Here is a 17,282-nt window from a genome sequence, read left to right on the forward strand (position 1 = left end):
CAAATTATCTGTTTGTATCCCTTTTCTACTCATTACAGTGGTCTTAACATTTTCCTTACCAACTGATGTATTCATTACATAGAATACACCTACTAATTTCTTTGTAATATATGCTGCATATAAAGTTATTTTTTCTCCTTTCTCCGACCCCCTACTCCATATCTGAATACTGTCTCTTCTGTTGAAATGTCTGGAAGTCATCCTTTCCATCGATTCAGCCAGCAGACTGGCTCACTCCTTATCAGTCTTAATGCCTCCTTAATCTTCCCCTGCTTCTAGTTCCCCCAGTTCTAGGCTACCCCACCACAATTACTGGACAACCTAATTCATACATGGATTCCACCAAATGACAAAAAGCTTTGTTATAAAACCACCCAAGCCTTCCGGTCCCCACTCACTCAGTTTGCTAGTCATTTTCTTTTCCACTTTGCTCTCCATATTTGGAAGGCCCTCTATACAGTATTAGCCTTTATGGATTTAGTTTTCTTAGAGAACCATCCTTTATATGCGTAATCTGGATAGGCTAAAATGGCAGAGGAGATTAAGTCATGAGGGGGTCATGTCACTGGTACTCCCTGATGGAATGGGCTTCTCACTGAGCACTCCAGGGCATCTGGAGGGGTAGGGCTGGGGAAGGACCATGGAGGCAAACGGTTGGACAAGTTGGCAAATGACAGAGGACACAGAAAAGGAGATACAATTTTTTTTATTCATAATTTTGTGAGGGCCAGTTTTTTTTTTTTCAGAAGCCTTTTCTTGTGACAATCTAAGTAAAAATAAATGCAGGAAAAATAAACCCAGAAGGTCAACTTTGTGAGGTGTCCGCTGAGCAAACCTTTGTCTAGGGAGGTGTTGTTGGGGAGTGGGAAAGACACTGAACCAAAGATCTGAGGACACAGGGTCCCGTCTTGGCTCTGACAGGCTTTAGTTGTCATTTAACCTGTCAGAATCCTATTTTCTGCAAACCTGAAATGGGAATAATATCTCCTACCTCATTCATGAGAAAAAGCATGACATCTGTATCATCTATATCTACTAATACACCTTTCTATATGTGACTGCCATTATGTACATTGCAGATACATCTGATTTGTTCTATGTCTGCCTAAATGTTAGTTAAATCAGTTTGCAGAGCCATGCACATATAGAGATGTTTGTGTGTATTTGTGTTGAGTATGACACAGAGAGGGGAGAGGGAGCTGACATGAATGTAGAACTCTGAATCCAAGTCTTGTGCCTGCTACTAACAAAATACGTGGCCATGGCAAAATTGTTTCATTACTCTGTTTCAGCTTCTTCATCTGGTAAATTAGAGTCTGGAATAGATGACTTTTAAGACCTAATATGGCTCTAACATTCATTCATGTAAAAGAATTAAACAACATAATTTCCCAACCCAGTTTTCAACAATTGAGAACAATTTTACAATCTACTAAATACATATCTACCTGTTAATCCATAGAAAAGGTTTTTCCTGACCCTTAGGGCCACCCTTATATCATCCCTTCCTGAACATCAACTGCAGGAATCATGAACACATATAAAATTAATCCCTCAGAGAACGATTCTCTTCTATTTCCCACCCAAGCTACTACCCTTCAAAGGGTTTCCTCATTTGTATGCAGTAGCCCAGCATCCAAGTGGTACAACAAGGACAAGCATAAAAAGCCTGCAAGCCCTAGAGACCAAGAGAATACATACCTACTGAGCACCTACTGCACAAACAAAAGTTACCCTACCACTTGGAAAGGCAGCAGGGAAGTTATTCATGGAAGCAAGGTCTCCTGTCTCCAGATAGGCTTAATGTTCTGAAGGAAAAGTAAAGAAGTTGACAGTTTTTAAGGACTGATCTTTCAGTAGACATTTAAGTGACCACAAAAGTCAGAGCTGGAAGTGAACTCAGAGCAAAGAGCATCTGCTCCCACTGCCTCATTTTACAGACGAGGAGAGCAAGATCCACAATGATTAAATAACTTACCCAGATACACAGTTACTTAGCAAGTGGCAGTGTCCAAAGAGAGTTTAAGTTTATTGCCCAATCTAATAGTTTTTCCTCTGCTAGATTTCTTCTCTAATCTGATGCTCAAATGCTGTTAGGTTAACTGTGCAGACCAAGATAGTCATCCAACGTCAATCATCCAACCATCACTAATTTAATCTCTGTTATGAATTTGCAGGCTTCCGACTTATATCTTTATAAAAGCTTTTGTCCCGTATTTCTAATATCCCTGTAGATTTGGGCTTCTCTTACTATCGGAAAAACCATCAATAATTAACATTTCCTCCCACTTTTCTACATGATAATAATATCATTGGATCTCTAATAGTTCTTTAATCATCACCATTTTTTTTCTTACCAACTGTAAAAACCTTCTGTCCTTTGCAATACTTTTTAATTCAATGAAATCTTTAAAATTAGCTAGTTCCCCCCCGCTATTAAAAAATAACACAGGCACAAGATAACCAATTCTAATAGTGCAAAACGGCGTATAATGCAAAATACCTCCTGCCATTCCACATCATTGGTGCCCTTCTCTGGGGTAGCCTCAGTTGAGATTTTGTGTATTTGATGGGTTTTAAATCTTCTCAACAGCGTTTACATCTCTATTAATTTTTAATAAAATGAAAGAGAAAATAAAACACCACACTAAAAACTGATATATCCTTTGCATTTCTTTTAGTTATTAAGGCTGTTTTTCTAAAGAAACTGGCAAACATTATTCCATGACAAAATAGAAATTACCATGGAATATCTATCAATTTTGATGTGGCATCTTTGATGATATTAAAATCTTTGATGATATTATTGTATTTTAACCTTTTTTTGGAGAACTGAATACTGTGATGATAAACTTCATTTCAAATGCTGAAGAATAAAAGTATTCACCAAATGAAGTGATATTTATAATAGAATATAGAATAAGGTAAAAAGCCAAAACTCTAGGAAGAGATTGTTTACATCAGATTCTAAGGATTTTTTTTAATTGCCTTATATTATTTTAGATAGTATTCTCACAATAAATGTTCTATCTGACAGAATTTAAAATGAAAGAACATTACATTTTTCTCATGTCAAATCATATCACTCCACCATTATTATATTCCTTTATTTTTTCCTAAAATAACATCTTTTTTTTTTTTTAGTTAAGAAAAGTCACTGACACTACATTGAATATTGTACCGGTTTCCTGAGGCTGCCATAACAGTACCACAAACTGGGTGGCTTAAACTAGGGGCTGGAAGTCCAAAATCAAGTTGTGGATTTGCAGGGCTGGTTCCTCCTCAGGACTGTGGGGGGAGAATCTGTTCAGTGTCTCCCTCTTAGCTTTTGGTAGCAGGTGTTTCTTGGTTTGTAGGTGGTGTTCTCTCTGTATCTTCACATCATCTTCTCTCTGTACATGTCTCTCTTTGTGCCCAAACTTCCCCTTTTTATAAGGATACCAGTCATATTGGATTAGGGCCACCCTAATAACTTCATCTTAACTTGATTGTCTGCAAAGATCCTATTTCCAAATAAGGTCACGTTCATGGGTAGTGGAGGTTAAGGTTAAGAATTCAACATCTTTTGGGGGTTCCACAATGCAACTCATGACAAATAGGGTTGAAAATTTTTCTCTCAAATGAGAAAGCAGAAAGTACCAGCATCCCATGCAATACTTGTCCTGTCTTGGCTGTGTAGTTACTAAAACTATTCAGTACCAACACTGGGGAAGGAAAGCCAAGCAGTGCAGCACATGTGACTCTATGACAAGAGACTGCAGGCTGGGTGTGAAAAGTCTTACCCCACCAAACACGGAGACAACTAGAATCACAGACACAGTTACGAGTAAGGTGTGTGTGGGAGCCCAAGCCAGTGGCAAATCTGAGCTCAAAGCAGAGAGGAGACAGAGTGGTATGGAGGGCTCCTTTACCTTCTGAAGGACCCACTGGGAAAGGCATCAAATGACGGATGGGGTCTCATGGTCTGGCAGATGATGGATTTGAAAATATGGAGTGTACACAGAGAGATAAAGAAGGGAAGGTGGGAGGGAAGAAAGCCAGATGGATGGTGGCGATGATGAAAAGGGTCTCAGAAGTGTATTAGTCAAACTTTGGGATGGATGGATCGAGCAGAGCTAGAAACTACTCTGAACCGTGTTGAGGCCCAGTTGTGTGTCATGATCAATTGTAAAAGGCACTGCCAATAATTTTTATAACTAAAAACAACCAAACTTGTGGAATGGTTTGCTTTTTTTACATATAATGATGATCTGTTATTATCCATTTTAAAAAGTCCTCTTTATTTGAATTCCAATGTGCTTTCTAGGTGGGAGAGAGAGGCTGTAGGACTTCAGGGAGCACATGACCCTCAGCCTATTTCCGTTTGACCACAGCCCATAATCTGTGGTGGTGTTACTACTTCTGCTTCGGGGGCAGGATGCGTGTGTTGGGATTTCAGCAGTCTCATAAGAATGCTCTCTAAGTCAACATTAACAATCATATTTGCTTCCCTGAGAAACTAGGTTGAGAATGGCAGCTATCCTGCACAGAATCACTGCCCCAAGGCTGGGGCAGCTGGAAGATAAAAAAGATATAGAAGCTCATGAACAATAGGTGGTGAGCAGGGGTACAGGGATTTTTTTTTTCTTTTGAGCAGATATACTGACATGGTTTGAGGCCACCAACTGTTTCTACAGGCAGAACACGAGAGTCTGTGTGCCCACGGTGGGGATCTACAGGTAACACATCTCTCTAAAGCTGTTCTTCAGCAATGGAAGCCTGTTCTGGGAATGTCCACAGATATCTAGATGTTTCTAGTTGTATGAATTACCTGAGATGATCGTTCAAGTGGGACTGAGTGGCAGAGATACTTGCAGGGTAGGTTATCTTGGGGGTAGCAGATCAGACACCCCTGAGTTCTCAGATAAGGCATCTACAGAATCTGTTACATCAGCTAAATGTTTCCATTTGACGAGTGTCTGAAGTGTCTGTGAGCAGTTTTCAATGTTAACAATCACAACTGCTATGCCTGCGCCTTTGACATCTTTGCTCTAATGGTTGGTTCTTCTTCTACACTGAGTTACTGAGTTAGCCTGGCAGGAGCTTCCAGGAGACTTCAGTGAGGGGAATTAGGAGTCCAGAACTGAGTCAGAGAGCTCAAGTTTGGATCCCAATTCCAAAACCCATGATCAGGGAATGAGTCTCTGCTCCAGATGGAAACACTTCAAGACTGGATCAGCCAAGGGACCCACTATTTCCTCCTGGATTAAATAATGATAATCATGGGATCTTGAAATAGTCTAGGACCCTGGATAGCAGGCAAAACACTATTGTAGACTTGTGATGGAGTCATTCTATGTCAGTGAGCTTAAAAAGTTGTCTATTTTTATTTTTTGGATTATAAATATGTTGTTCATCTATTATATTCAAACAATACAGAAATGTGTTACAAAAATGCATATATTTTTTCTATATTAAAAATAAAAATGGAATTTTTGGAAGACTAAATTATATTAGTAAATTGAGAGATTTGTAAAGTGTCTAAAAATGTTAAAATGGAAGTTTTTGGAAAGCACAAAGACATTATATATCACATCCCAAAGGGAATCTTTAGTGTAAAATTTTCGAAGAAATAGCAAAAAACCACTCAGACGGCTCGTGAAATCCCTCATTCAAAATAAGGGCATATAAGTATTGGAGATTGTATCAGTCAAAGTTAGATTAGGCTACACTGTGGTAGTAAATAGACCCTGAAATCCCAGAGGCTTAGACAAAGTAGTTTTCTTGCTCACATGAAGTCCACTGAGGGTGGTTGACTCTCTAGAGTCACCCAATGCTCATTCAGGGAACTGGTTGCTTCCATCTCATGGTTTCACCATCTCAACATAATTCCTCCATGGTCACCATGGCAAAAGCAGAGATAGTAGGGAGGACTCATATCTGCTCCTCCAAGTTTCAGCCTGGAAGGGACTGCTCATAGACCATTGGCCAGAATTAGCACTTTTATAGTGGCTGGCACATAGCACTCAATAAGTGGTAGCTCTTATCATTATAGTCAATGGAAAACAGCATTTTGACTAGCTGGATAAGAGTTTATCATGTGTAACTAGCACCATTGATTATTACCCTAATGTAGGACATTTGTATTGTTTCCATTTATTTTTATTATTACCAATAATACATGTATAAAGATATAATATGTCTTCACATAAATTTTTGTCTTCACATAAATTTTTGTCTTCATATCTGATTTTTTCCTAGATATGTAATCCTAAACTGTTTGCTAGAAATGTCAGGCTAATTGATCCTATCACCAGCAATGTGAAAAACCTGCTTAAATTTTTAAAATTTCACAGCATTAAATGCTATCTTTAATAAGTTAATAGACAAGATTTATCCCTGCACATTTAAACATTTAAACATTCTGTACCTATCCTATCAGTCGACTCTCTCAGATTACTGTAATTCTAGAGTATTGACTTGTCTCTTCCACTAAAATGTAAGCCTCTGAATCAAGGGGCCACAAATATCTTTTTCAGCCATATACTTCCAGCACTTATCCCAGTATCTTGCACATAGTAGAAGTACAATAAATGCTTGTTAGAAAATTACAGGGGAAAAGTAGCATATCTTTAGTGCTTTAATTTGTGCTTTTTATTGTCAATGTTGGCTTTTATTTTAATGTTTATTACCCAGTTTAATTTCTTCTATTGGTGTGTTAGTGTTTTTTCTTACCAATTTGTAAATGTCCTTTATATAATAATGATACTAACCAGTTATATTTGTTTCCAATAATTCCCAATTTTAGTTTATCTTTAATTATATGAGGTCTTTAATAAATAATTTTTTCTTTAAGTACATGTCAACTCTCTCAGTGTTTGTTTCTGAGAGTGGGAACGCTGTACCACTAGCCTCGTGTTTCCATGAGGGGACCTCCTCTCTCCTTCCCTCTTCACTTCTCACCACAGAGGAGGAAAAACAATGTATCTGACTGGTGAAATCCTGAACTTCCATTCTCTCTGGACTCTGCTCTCAAGCTCCATGCTGAAGTTCACAGGCACAGGCTTAGAACCTGTAGAAGAGTCTGAACATGACCAGTCTTTCAGTAACTAGGTGGTTATGATGAATTCTGTGAGATAATAGAGTTTGATTTGAACAGATATAAGCTCTGTTCCCTAACTAGCCTTAGCTATTATGATCTGTCTGATTCCCATGTTTCTTCTGAATTGGTTCTGAACTTGGAGCAGTGAGAAGATTATAATTACCTCTCCTATAAAGCCCATCATTTTTCTTTGTGCTTTGTTCCATTGTTTTCACGTTTCGAAGGTCTTTCTCATCTAAGACTGAAATAAATATTTGCCTCGAGTTTCTATTTTCTTCATCGTTTATTTTTAAATGTTTCTCATAAAATGTAATTTTAAAATAAAATGTTTCTCATAAAATGTAATTTTTAAAATAAAAATAATTTTTAAATGTTTCTCATAAAATGCAATTTTAAAATAAGATACAAACATTACCATAAAATGTTTGGAAAATCATAAAGAGAAAAATTTAAATCACACTTAGTTTTTATACTTTGTATCTTCTACTTCCAAAATTATTGACATTTTTTGTAGACTTAACATTTAATCAGTTCCAGTGTATACTGTCAGTTCTTTGATATTAGGACTTCCCTCGTCTTAAAATTTTTAATTTTGATTTATCTCTTGTTGGGTTGTAGATAGAATACAGCATACACGGAAACTACATTCACAGTGTACTTTCTGAAGTACCTAAGTAAGAATACCTTCCCATTGCTTCTTATGGGACAGAACTTACTTCTGTAGCATACTATCAGTTCTCAAGTTTATAGCATTCCACTCTCTTTACCCTCAAACCCCCTGGACTCTACTTTTTTATTTTTTTTGGCACTTATTGTAGCAAAGGAGAAAAAAGTGAGTCTTATCTAATTTTTGTTCCAATGAAGGCAATCTGTGCTTTTTCTTTGGATGCAGGTGGGAGTCTGTCTTAATCTGAGTCATTCAAAAAATTCCCGAGAATTATCTAGCAATGGATTTTTCCTTATAGTTTTGACTGGAGCGTAAAGAGCTATTTCAATCTGAATATTCATATCTTTTTAGGGTCAAGAAAGCTTTCTTAAAATGTCTTTGGTTAAGACTTTCATTTTGGTTATCATCTACTCTATCTCAGAAACTTCCATACTGATAATGTCATTGTTTTCACTTCTTAGTCTTTCACTTGCATTTTGGGAAAATGTTTTGAGCTTGTCCTCAACATCACTGATTCAATATTCCATTGGGCCAATCCTGTCCTTTTTCTGCTCTGCATTTTAATTCTACCAACACTTTTCTTAGAAAGCCTTCCTTATTTCATCTGGAGCTCACTGTCATCTCATCTCACTGTCATCTCATTTGGTTCTATCCTTAAGCCTTTCTGCCTCGTACTTGTATCTTTCTGAAGACATTAAGAATTTTTCTAAAATGATCACTTTTACAGGTTTGTTCTTCAGATTAATGTTTTGTTTTCCTTGTATTTTCTACGTCCCTCAATTAGGAGCGGTCTTTTTAGTCCAGGTATTTAAAGGCAAGCAGAGTAGACAGTCTGCCCTAGGCTCTGCTCGCTGGCTAGGTGGAGCTAGTAGAATCCTCCGCTTCTACCTCCAGTTGGTAAGAACAGCACTCATTCTAGGACTGGATCTAGATTGGATCTTCTCTTCCTTTAACTGACTGCTTCTCTTCTATTTTAATCCGTTCTTTAAAATACCTAGTCTTTGGTGGTAGAGCTCGTTTTGACACTTTTAGTCTTGCTCATGGTTCTGTCTTTGTCCTAGTTCTTAAAAGACAGCGCTCTGTGGTCATAATCTGACCCTGGTCTCTGTATGTTAACATCACTCCTTATTCAGAACTTCTAGATTTAAGCGGTAAGGGTTAACTTGTCCAGGACTGATACCCTGCAGGCCAGTTTCCTAGAAAAGGAGATGGACTCTAGCAAAATTCCAAGGAAACCAGTTAGACTCAGTGCTTTTAGGACAATTAATTCTGACCTAGACCCTAGACTTAGACCCTAGAGTTCTTCTCTCCTGACAGGGGAGAGGTTGGGGCTCCCCAAATTATGAATGCCTATGTGGCAAGTCTTGCTATTTGTGTGCCATATCCTATGACTGCAACCACAAGGCAGCGACCTTATCCCCTGCCCCTCCCCTTTGCGCCCTCCCCCAGAGGGGCTGGTTGATCCTACCTCAAAAGATGAATGATGGGCTGGCAGGATAGACCGTGTGTCAAGGCTCTGCCACATCATGTTGCTACTGTGTCTGGCCCCAATACTCCCCTAAACATAGAGCATCCAATGAAAGGGCAATGGGAGACCAGCACACCTGCTCAGCTCCTGTCTCTCTGAGTTTTCTCAGAGCAGCACTGCTCCAGCAGGCCTGCTGTGAGTGCTGCTGACCCATTACTTTGTTAGCATGGCAGTTGTCTCAGCAAACTGGGCATCTCTCCAGGCCAATAACATGGCCTTCTGGAAGCAAGTCAGGGGACTGGAAATAGATCAAAGACCAAGATGGGAGTGGGAAGAGTCTGCTAGTGATGTTGTTGTGGTCAGCCTTCAGGATGGCTGGTTAGTGGCCATTAGCAGGAACTAGCCTTGAAAAATCCTTGGCAGTGGGAACCCTATGGGGTTAAGACTCTCAGAGATAGAATTCCTTTTTGTGTGTGTGATATGGAAAGGAATGGCCTAATACATGGTGAATACTTCACTGAGAGGAAAGCTGAACTACTGCCCCTCATAAAATTCATGCAAAAAAAATGAAAGGGGGCATCTTCCCCATGACCACTAAAAATGGGTGGAGCATGTGTTAGGGAAGGACTGAGCAAGACAGGATAAGTGGACTTCCAAATTCTACTCCCTTCCATGAGATCAAGATTGTAAGGTAGACGGTCCCTTACAGTGGTGGATTCCTCCACAAATCTGTTGCTGTAGCTGCCTTTCACTACTGGATGCATCAGGGGAGAGGGGGACCATTCCACTGTATATTCACAACACTACTCTTCTCCTCGTTCCTTCCAGCCCCTGGCAAATCACACTGGGATACACCACCTAGAATGTGTCCGAAGAACTGACTGTCAACAATCAATTCTAGGCCCTGAACTGAGCAAGCCAACCAGGATAACTCTTCTTCAGAAGTTCCCGGTCATTAGGAGAATTTGGGGTCAATGTTATAGATCTGGTTAGCCTTTACTCAATCCCTATGCTAAAACCGCAGATGAAGGCCTGCAGAACTGGAAGATGTGCACTTTCCAAGCTGTACCTACAATGGCCTTCCCCTGCCTGTTCTCAGTGAACATGATCAGCACCCGTCGTTGTCACCCAACATCTACTTCTAATCATCCTCCCGGTCTCTCAGGATGCGAGGTCTAGACCCCAAGCCCACATGGGTTGAAATGGAATGGATTGCTGACAGAGTGAGAGATGCTACTTAGAAGCCACCCCTCTTTGAACTGGGGGAGAAGGAACATAACAAAAAGCTAGACAGAAATCAAGGGCTACCCTGACCGATGCTAATCCTCTAGGCTAGCCCCTGCTGAAAACAGACGTGCCTCCTACAAGGCTCCGCGGAAACCAGCCAGTCTCAGTGCTAAGTTCATTAATCTGGTCAAAGGCGAGGCTTGGACTCAGATCCTAAGTCAATGGAAGGGGAGAAGGTGAAAGGTATTGGTGCTTGCTCAACTATGAATGCCAGTTGATCAACCCTGCCACTGGTTTGCTCCCCACCAATAAAGCTGCAACTGCAAGGCTTGGACCCTAGTCCCCTGACCCAACCACTAAATACTGACCTGGCAAGGGAGGATTGAAGTTAAGGTTCTGACACATCATCTTATTATTGTTGCCTTGGCCGCAGACCATACCTGGGGGGAAGTTGGTGCTTCCCTAGTCATGGCTCTTAAAAAACCCTCTCTCTCCCAGGCTCTGACACTGGCCCTGCTAGACCTCTGTGTGCTGCTCTAGAATGTATGTGCACATTTCTTTGAGGTCCAGGGTCTGAGAGCTTTCTCCAATGCTACACAGATGTGGTGTGAATACCGCTTGTCCATTTGTCCTTCCAAATAGGTGACAGTTCTGAAAGAAGATACAGCCACTGATGTGCTACAAGTATTTGTCAGACCACAACTACTCCACACCTGCTACCCCAGCAGATATTTCACCTGAAGAATGGGACTGCCAGCCCTTGCGCCAATAGAAGCCAGGCCATTGCATACTAGAGCACCATCTTCAGCAGCAGTGGGAACTAGAGCTTGTGCTCAACTCTGGCCAGGGGACTCTGGTCCCACGTGTGCTTGTGGGCTGAACATTGGCCCTGACTGCACCCAGGTGCCCAGCCCTGTGACATGGTTTCTGCTCATGTTCATTTGCTCTCTAGTTCCCTGAGGGTGCTGGAGCCATGCCCTGGCCTACAGCTGCTTTGCTGGGCCCTGACAACCTGCCCTTTGCCATCTGCCGGCTGGTATCCTGCTTTTTTAATCTGAATGGGCACCCCTGGAACCAGGAGGATGCCACCTGCCCCTGAGCACAGCTACCGCCTAGCTGTTGTTGCAGGGCCTCCAGATGTGGGGCTTGTCTGGACCAATCAGATCAGGTATGCGGAAGCTACACCATCATCACCTCAGGGGGACCCCCATATTCAGGTGAGCCCTCACTGCACTCTAGCCACATAGTTTAAGTAGTCCTAGTTTACCCTCCTCATGAAAATTCTACCCCAGATTACAAAAGCTGCACAGATAATTTTCACCATGGCTAAGTACATCAGATACTCACAGTCAATCTCTAGAATTGCCATCAGCATCAACTCTGTCATTTTATCCATCAAATAATGCAGGCATTGTTCTTGTGGCCAATGAACTGATTAAGGCCATAGAAAAATAGTTTAGATCTTTCAAAAAGTGGTTGCAAAACAAAATAACACAATCTAACTTAAAAATAGGTTTATAGCCAAAACTTTCTACGTATTATGGAATTTGGGTGCATTTTATCATGCTATGGGGTGGGGCATCTAACTGTGAGTAAGCCACTGACCCATGAAGATAATATCACAGCAGCCCCACCCTGATCACATTTCCCAAACTCATCCTCACTCTCAGCTACTAAAATGATACAGTGCCATGGTTACTAATCGTATTAGTAGCCATTAGTAAGTGCTCCAGTGTTTGTTGAATGAGTGAATGGAAAGATGAATGAATAAATAAATAAGTAAAGGAAGCAATGAATAAATCCTCCAATAGAAATACATTCACAGATTTTAAAAAATCAGAAGGCGAGAGAAATCAGGAGTTGTAGTTTAACGAGTATTGAGTGCCAGTGTTGCTGATGAAAAAGTTCTGGAGACCAGTTGCAGAATAGGGCGATTATACTTAAAGCTACCGAACTGTGCACTTACACATAGTTAAGATGGTAAATTCTGTTACACATTTTTTATTGCAATAAATTTTCAAAAAATCAAACCAAATTTAAAAGCCAGAAATAAAATTTATAGGAAAATTCAGAATATGCTTATAATAGCTATCTGAACCTCAATGAGGCCACTCTTAAATTTTCATCAATGTAGCCCTGGCGTCTTCAGCCCTCATTTTCATATATTATTTCATATTTATTTTGTGACTTCTTTTTTTGGAGCCAGTAACTGACAGTTCCATTATTTGATTTCTCATAATTGGAGAATTTGATGCTTCCAATTATAAAAACAAAATAAGACTGAAAACAACTCTTATTCTTTTCAACTGAGGGATGTTCCTAGAGTAGAGAACAAAAAAGTGCTAAACTATACTTTAGTGTATAATTTTCAGGAATTTTCATCATTAGCACATCATGAAAGTAAAGCAATTCTTGGTCTGCATAGAGTAATGGCTGCTAGCACAGGCTCTGAATCCAGCTGACTTAACACTAGCCCCGCCACTAACCAGCTTAATTTCTTTGTGCCCCAGTATCCTCATCATTCAAAATGAAGTTAATAATTTCTAAGAGCTTAAAAAAGTATTTACGTCACTGATGAAATGAGAATAATAATTTTAAAAAGCTTAAGCAAAGGTTTTACTTTGAATTTTACTTAAGCAAGAATTTATTCCATCTTTACAAATTAAAACACTAAACTCTACTTTTAACAATAGGCTAAGAGTTTGAACAGGTAAACTCTCAATTATAGTAAGTAATAACCCTTCAGTACACAATTCTATAATTACCTACGGTTCCACATTCAAAAACAAGTGCTGTTAACACATTGGTATGTGATACGTACCAAATATAATGATATTTTACATTGTGTTTTGAATCTTGTTTTCTATTTAACGTATCATGAGCATTTTCTCAAATCAATATACATTTGAGATTTCCTATACAGTTTAGAATAAAATCCAAAGTCCTCAGCTTGTCCTACAAGCCCCAGTGTGATCCCAAGCCTCCTGGTCTAAACTTAGCTCCTTTCCTTCTACCCCCAACCTTCCTCACTGGGCTCTAGACAGTGCTCAGCATGCACTTGCCTCAGGGCCTTTGCACTTCCCATGTCCTCTCTCTAAAAACCTCTTCCTCCAGATTCTCATAAGGCTTACTCCCTCACTTTATTCATGCCTCACCTTCTAAAAGGTGAACACCTTATGTAAAGTAGCAACCACTATCTACCCCTTTGCCTTGTTTTATATTTCATCACAGCACGTACCAGTGCTTCATATGTTATATAGCTATGAGTGGTTAAGGCCTGTTTTTCCCAGTAGAATGTTAGTGCCAGGAGGGCAAAGATTTTGTCTGTCTTGTTTACTGTTTTATCCCCAGGTACTAGGTTCTAAACATATATTTGTTTAAACATATATTTGTTGAATGAATGAATTTGGCTCTAGTTTGTAATTTCATGACTGCACAGAACTCTGTTGCATGGGTGTTGCTTAATGCTGCTAATCCCCTGTTTTGAGACATCATGAATTGTACTGCCATGGATACACTTAAACACATTCTCTTAAATATTTTTGGATTGTTTCTTCAGGGTTGAATTAGTGGGGCAGCTTCCTAACCATCCCTCCTTTCTCTTATTCCTCTTCCCACAGGGTGTATCACAGCCAGACTTCCATCACACTCCTTTCCTTGGCCTGAAGGTATAGCCCGAACTCTATAGAGTTTGGTTCAGCCCAAGCTCTGAACGCTGGCATGTTCCTAGTTTGCCTTTCCATACTCAGTTCCCATCACTGCTCAGAAATATACTTTCCACTTTAACCAGGTCGCTCCTCTTATCAGTTTCTCTAATTATGCTTTCGTATGTAGTTCCCTCTTACAGAATATATTCCTGTTTCTTTACCCACCTAAAGTCCACCCATCGTCCAGATCCCCCACCAGTCCCTTCTGACTCCATCGTGCCTTCCTTGGATCTAGTTTGTACGATCTCTCACTTCTTTGAATTGTTCTGTTCTTCCCCATACCTATCACTCAAGAGAGCCCCTGACTATCAGCCACGTTCCAGCATCGACCGTGCTGTAGATTACAAAGTGCAATTTCCTGAAGCACAAAAACCTTTTACGCTCCCTTCTCAAAGCCCTATGCAGTTCTAGCCACAAGATAATAAATATTTTCTAATTTAACTCTTTTGCCAAAGTCAAAACTCTTGTGGAAAATGAGACAGTGTTCTGAGGGAAGAAACAGAATTATTTCTGAGCAAATATTTTCATCTTCTCACAGATTTTATTTGCATACTATCTACCCACTATCCTTCTATAAATAAATTTAATTCTTAACTTTCTGTTTGCACTCCTTATTAAACCACCAAATAAAATATGTTTCTAATGAATTTTTGTTGTCCTTTCAGACTTTGGCTTGTCTTAAGATAACATTATTAAGAATGACATTATTTTTAAAGGAACATTTCCTTCAGAAATTATTAAAAAATCACAACGGGGTGGTACCCGAGTTATATAGGTTATATATATGGGACTTGGGATGCTAGGAAAATCACAAAGTGTGCCCTTCCTTTTTCCCATTTTCATACATGAGAAATCAAGTTAAAATGAACAAGCAGGTCTGTAAGAAAGGAAAAGCATTTCAAAACAATGCAGCACATATGTGGACGAAGGATGTGTGTGGAGGCCTGGAGGAAGATGCTTTCCTTCTGTGATGACGCTTCTGGGAACTCTAGGCTGAGCACTCAGCAGAGGTATGACTGTAGCAATATGGAGGGTGAGTCCAAAGTCTCACTCCTTTGCTATTCTTTTTTTTTTTTTTTTTTTTTCCTGCGGTACGCGGGCCTCTCACTGTTGTGGCCTCTCCCGTTGCGGAGCACAGGCTCCGGACGCGCAGGCTCAGCGGCCATGGCTCACGGGCCCACCCGCTCCGCGGCATGTGGGATCTTCCCGGACCGGGGCACGAACCCGTGTCCCCTGCATCGGCAGGTGGACTCTCAACCACTGCCACCAGGGGAGCCCCCTTTTGCTTTTTAATCCCAGTAACTCACATTCTTCTACTCAGCCTCGGGTCTTTTTCTCTACCCCCATGTGCTTTCTGGTTGCCTGGACTTGGGATGCTTCAAAGCCCCCGCAGCAGCCTGACAAATGGCTACTCACCATCCTCCTCGAAGAGCAGCCCCATGTGTGCGTGCGCCTCGGCTTCCTTCTTCCCACCGTCAATTTTGATGAGTTGAGCAATCTGAAAACATCGTTCATAGAAGTGGTTCCTTACCCACTTGTCTTCAGAATTATTGAAGTAACAGGCCAGAGCATACAAGTTATTATAGACCTCTTCAAAGTATTCTTCAAAGAGAGAAAAACATCATAAAATGCATTAGAAAGATGTCTCAAGGTACATCCCTTCAAATGGCAAACGAATATAGTGACATTTATCTTCTATTTTTCCTTAAAAGCATGATTAACCATTTAAAAAATGGAAATGGAAAAATTAATGTTTTAACTATTTAAATAATTACATTAATTAAAGGATGTGCACACGAGAAAAACAACAAAATTCTTTTGGAGAGCTTAGACCCTGTTAGAAATTGACATACTCTTTGGTTGAAACAGGAGTCTTTATATAACACAAAAAAACAGAATGATATCTACCAGCAATGTGCTCAGTTCTTTTGGAAGAAATGAGTATGTGGTATCAGCAAGTACTTTTCCCATTGAAAATATGAAAATTATTTAGAGATTCCAGAGAAAGCAATGTTTCTTAACCATGGCTAAAAGATGAATGAAGAAAGCAGATGGAATCTGAAAATAGCAAGGTATTTTCACCCAGAAGAAAAGGCAAGCATGCAGCCTATAGATAGAAGAAATGATGATCACAATGACCACATAACCTCCTTACACTTTCTAGTGCTGTTTCTGACAATACAAGTTACCAACAATGTTAAGAAAAAGTGGATTTCTATGCTTATCTTTTCTATGAGTATTTTTTCTAGTGAAAATGCATTAATATTAGTCATCCCTCTCACTCAATTACTAGCTTATTAGTTGTCAGTTTATTAAACCCCCCCTTTTTTTTCCCAAAGTGGCATCTGACCTATTTGTACACAAAAAAGTATATTAATAAACTGTGAATCAGTCTTATAGACTCCACAGCAATCAGTCATAAACTTAAACAAAAATGTGTGTGTTAAATTGTGCCTCACCCTCGTAAATTTCATTCTATTGGTGGATATGAACAAATTCATTACCTTTATGTTTCTTTGCATTTGTGCTTAAAGCACAGTAGTAAACGTGTGGTAGCCTCTGGATTACCATTCCAAGGATTTTTAACAACAATAATTATCTATTGGAATTAACTGATATTAATTGAAGAGTCAACCTATACACTCCTGAAAGAATTACAATTATGAAAAGCATTTGTATATTGCCCACTGATACTCCTATAAGATTAAAATCAAAAGGCTCAGAAAAAATGACATTAGGCTGATTACCACAAAAATTAACTTTCAAAAACTGTACATAAGTCACTCCAATGTTTCCAAAGAAATTTTTAAAACCTATGTCATGTTTTTACAGACATTGCTTCATAATTCCATAGGAAATGAAGATTTATCTCAAAATAAGTTTTAGACCTAAAAATTAAAGTTAAAAACTGTTCTCCCTATCTCCCATTTTTGAAGGCACTGGGGATTCTGGAGACCATTCTGCTTTTTAAGGTATTCACAATAGGCAATAGCTTAGGTGAAAAGTAGAGGGTACCCTGAGCTATTTACTTAAAACGAATACTCTCATTTCAGAACTGACTTCTCCTATGCTTTATCTTTCCATTCTGAACCTTCTGCCTAATATGAATAGAGCACTAAAATATGTTTTGTA

At 39.5% G+C, this 17,282-nt stretch overlaps 1 protein-coding gene across 3 annotated transcripts in view; it reads right to left on the minus strand.

The window, feature by feature from the left end:
* The window catches only part of TTC29 (tetratricopeptide repeat domain 29), a 255,369-nt gene that overhangs the window by 193,700 nt on the left and 44,387 nt on the right, over window positions 1–17,282 (minus strand). For all 3 annotated transcript variants that reach the window (XM_060147135.1, XM_060147136.1, XM_060147137.1), the window contains exon 6: window positions 15,567–15,752. In XM_060147135.1, the coding sequence (XP_060003118.1) occupies window positions 15,567–15,752 (186 nt within the window). The remainder of the gene's footprint in view (window positions 1–15,566; window positions 15,753–17,282) is intronic.

Source organism: Lagenorhynchus albirostris, chromosome 4 (assembly GCF_949774975.1).
Source record: "Lagenorhynchus albirostris chromosome 4, mLagAlb1.1, whole genome shotgun sequence".
Classification (NCBI taxonomy): Eukaryota; Metazoa; Chordata; class Mammalia; order Artiodactyla; family Delphinidae; genus Lagenorhynchus; species Lagenorhynchus albirostris.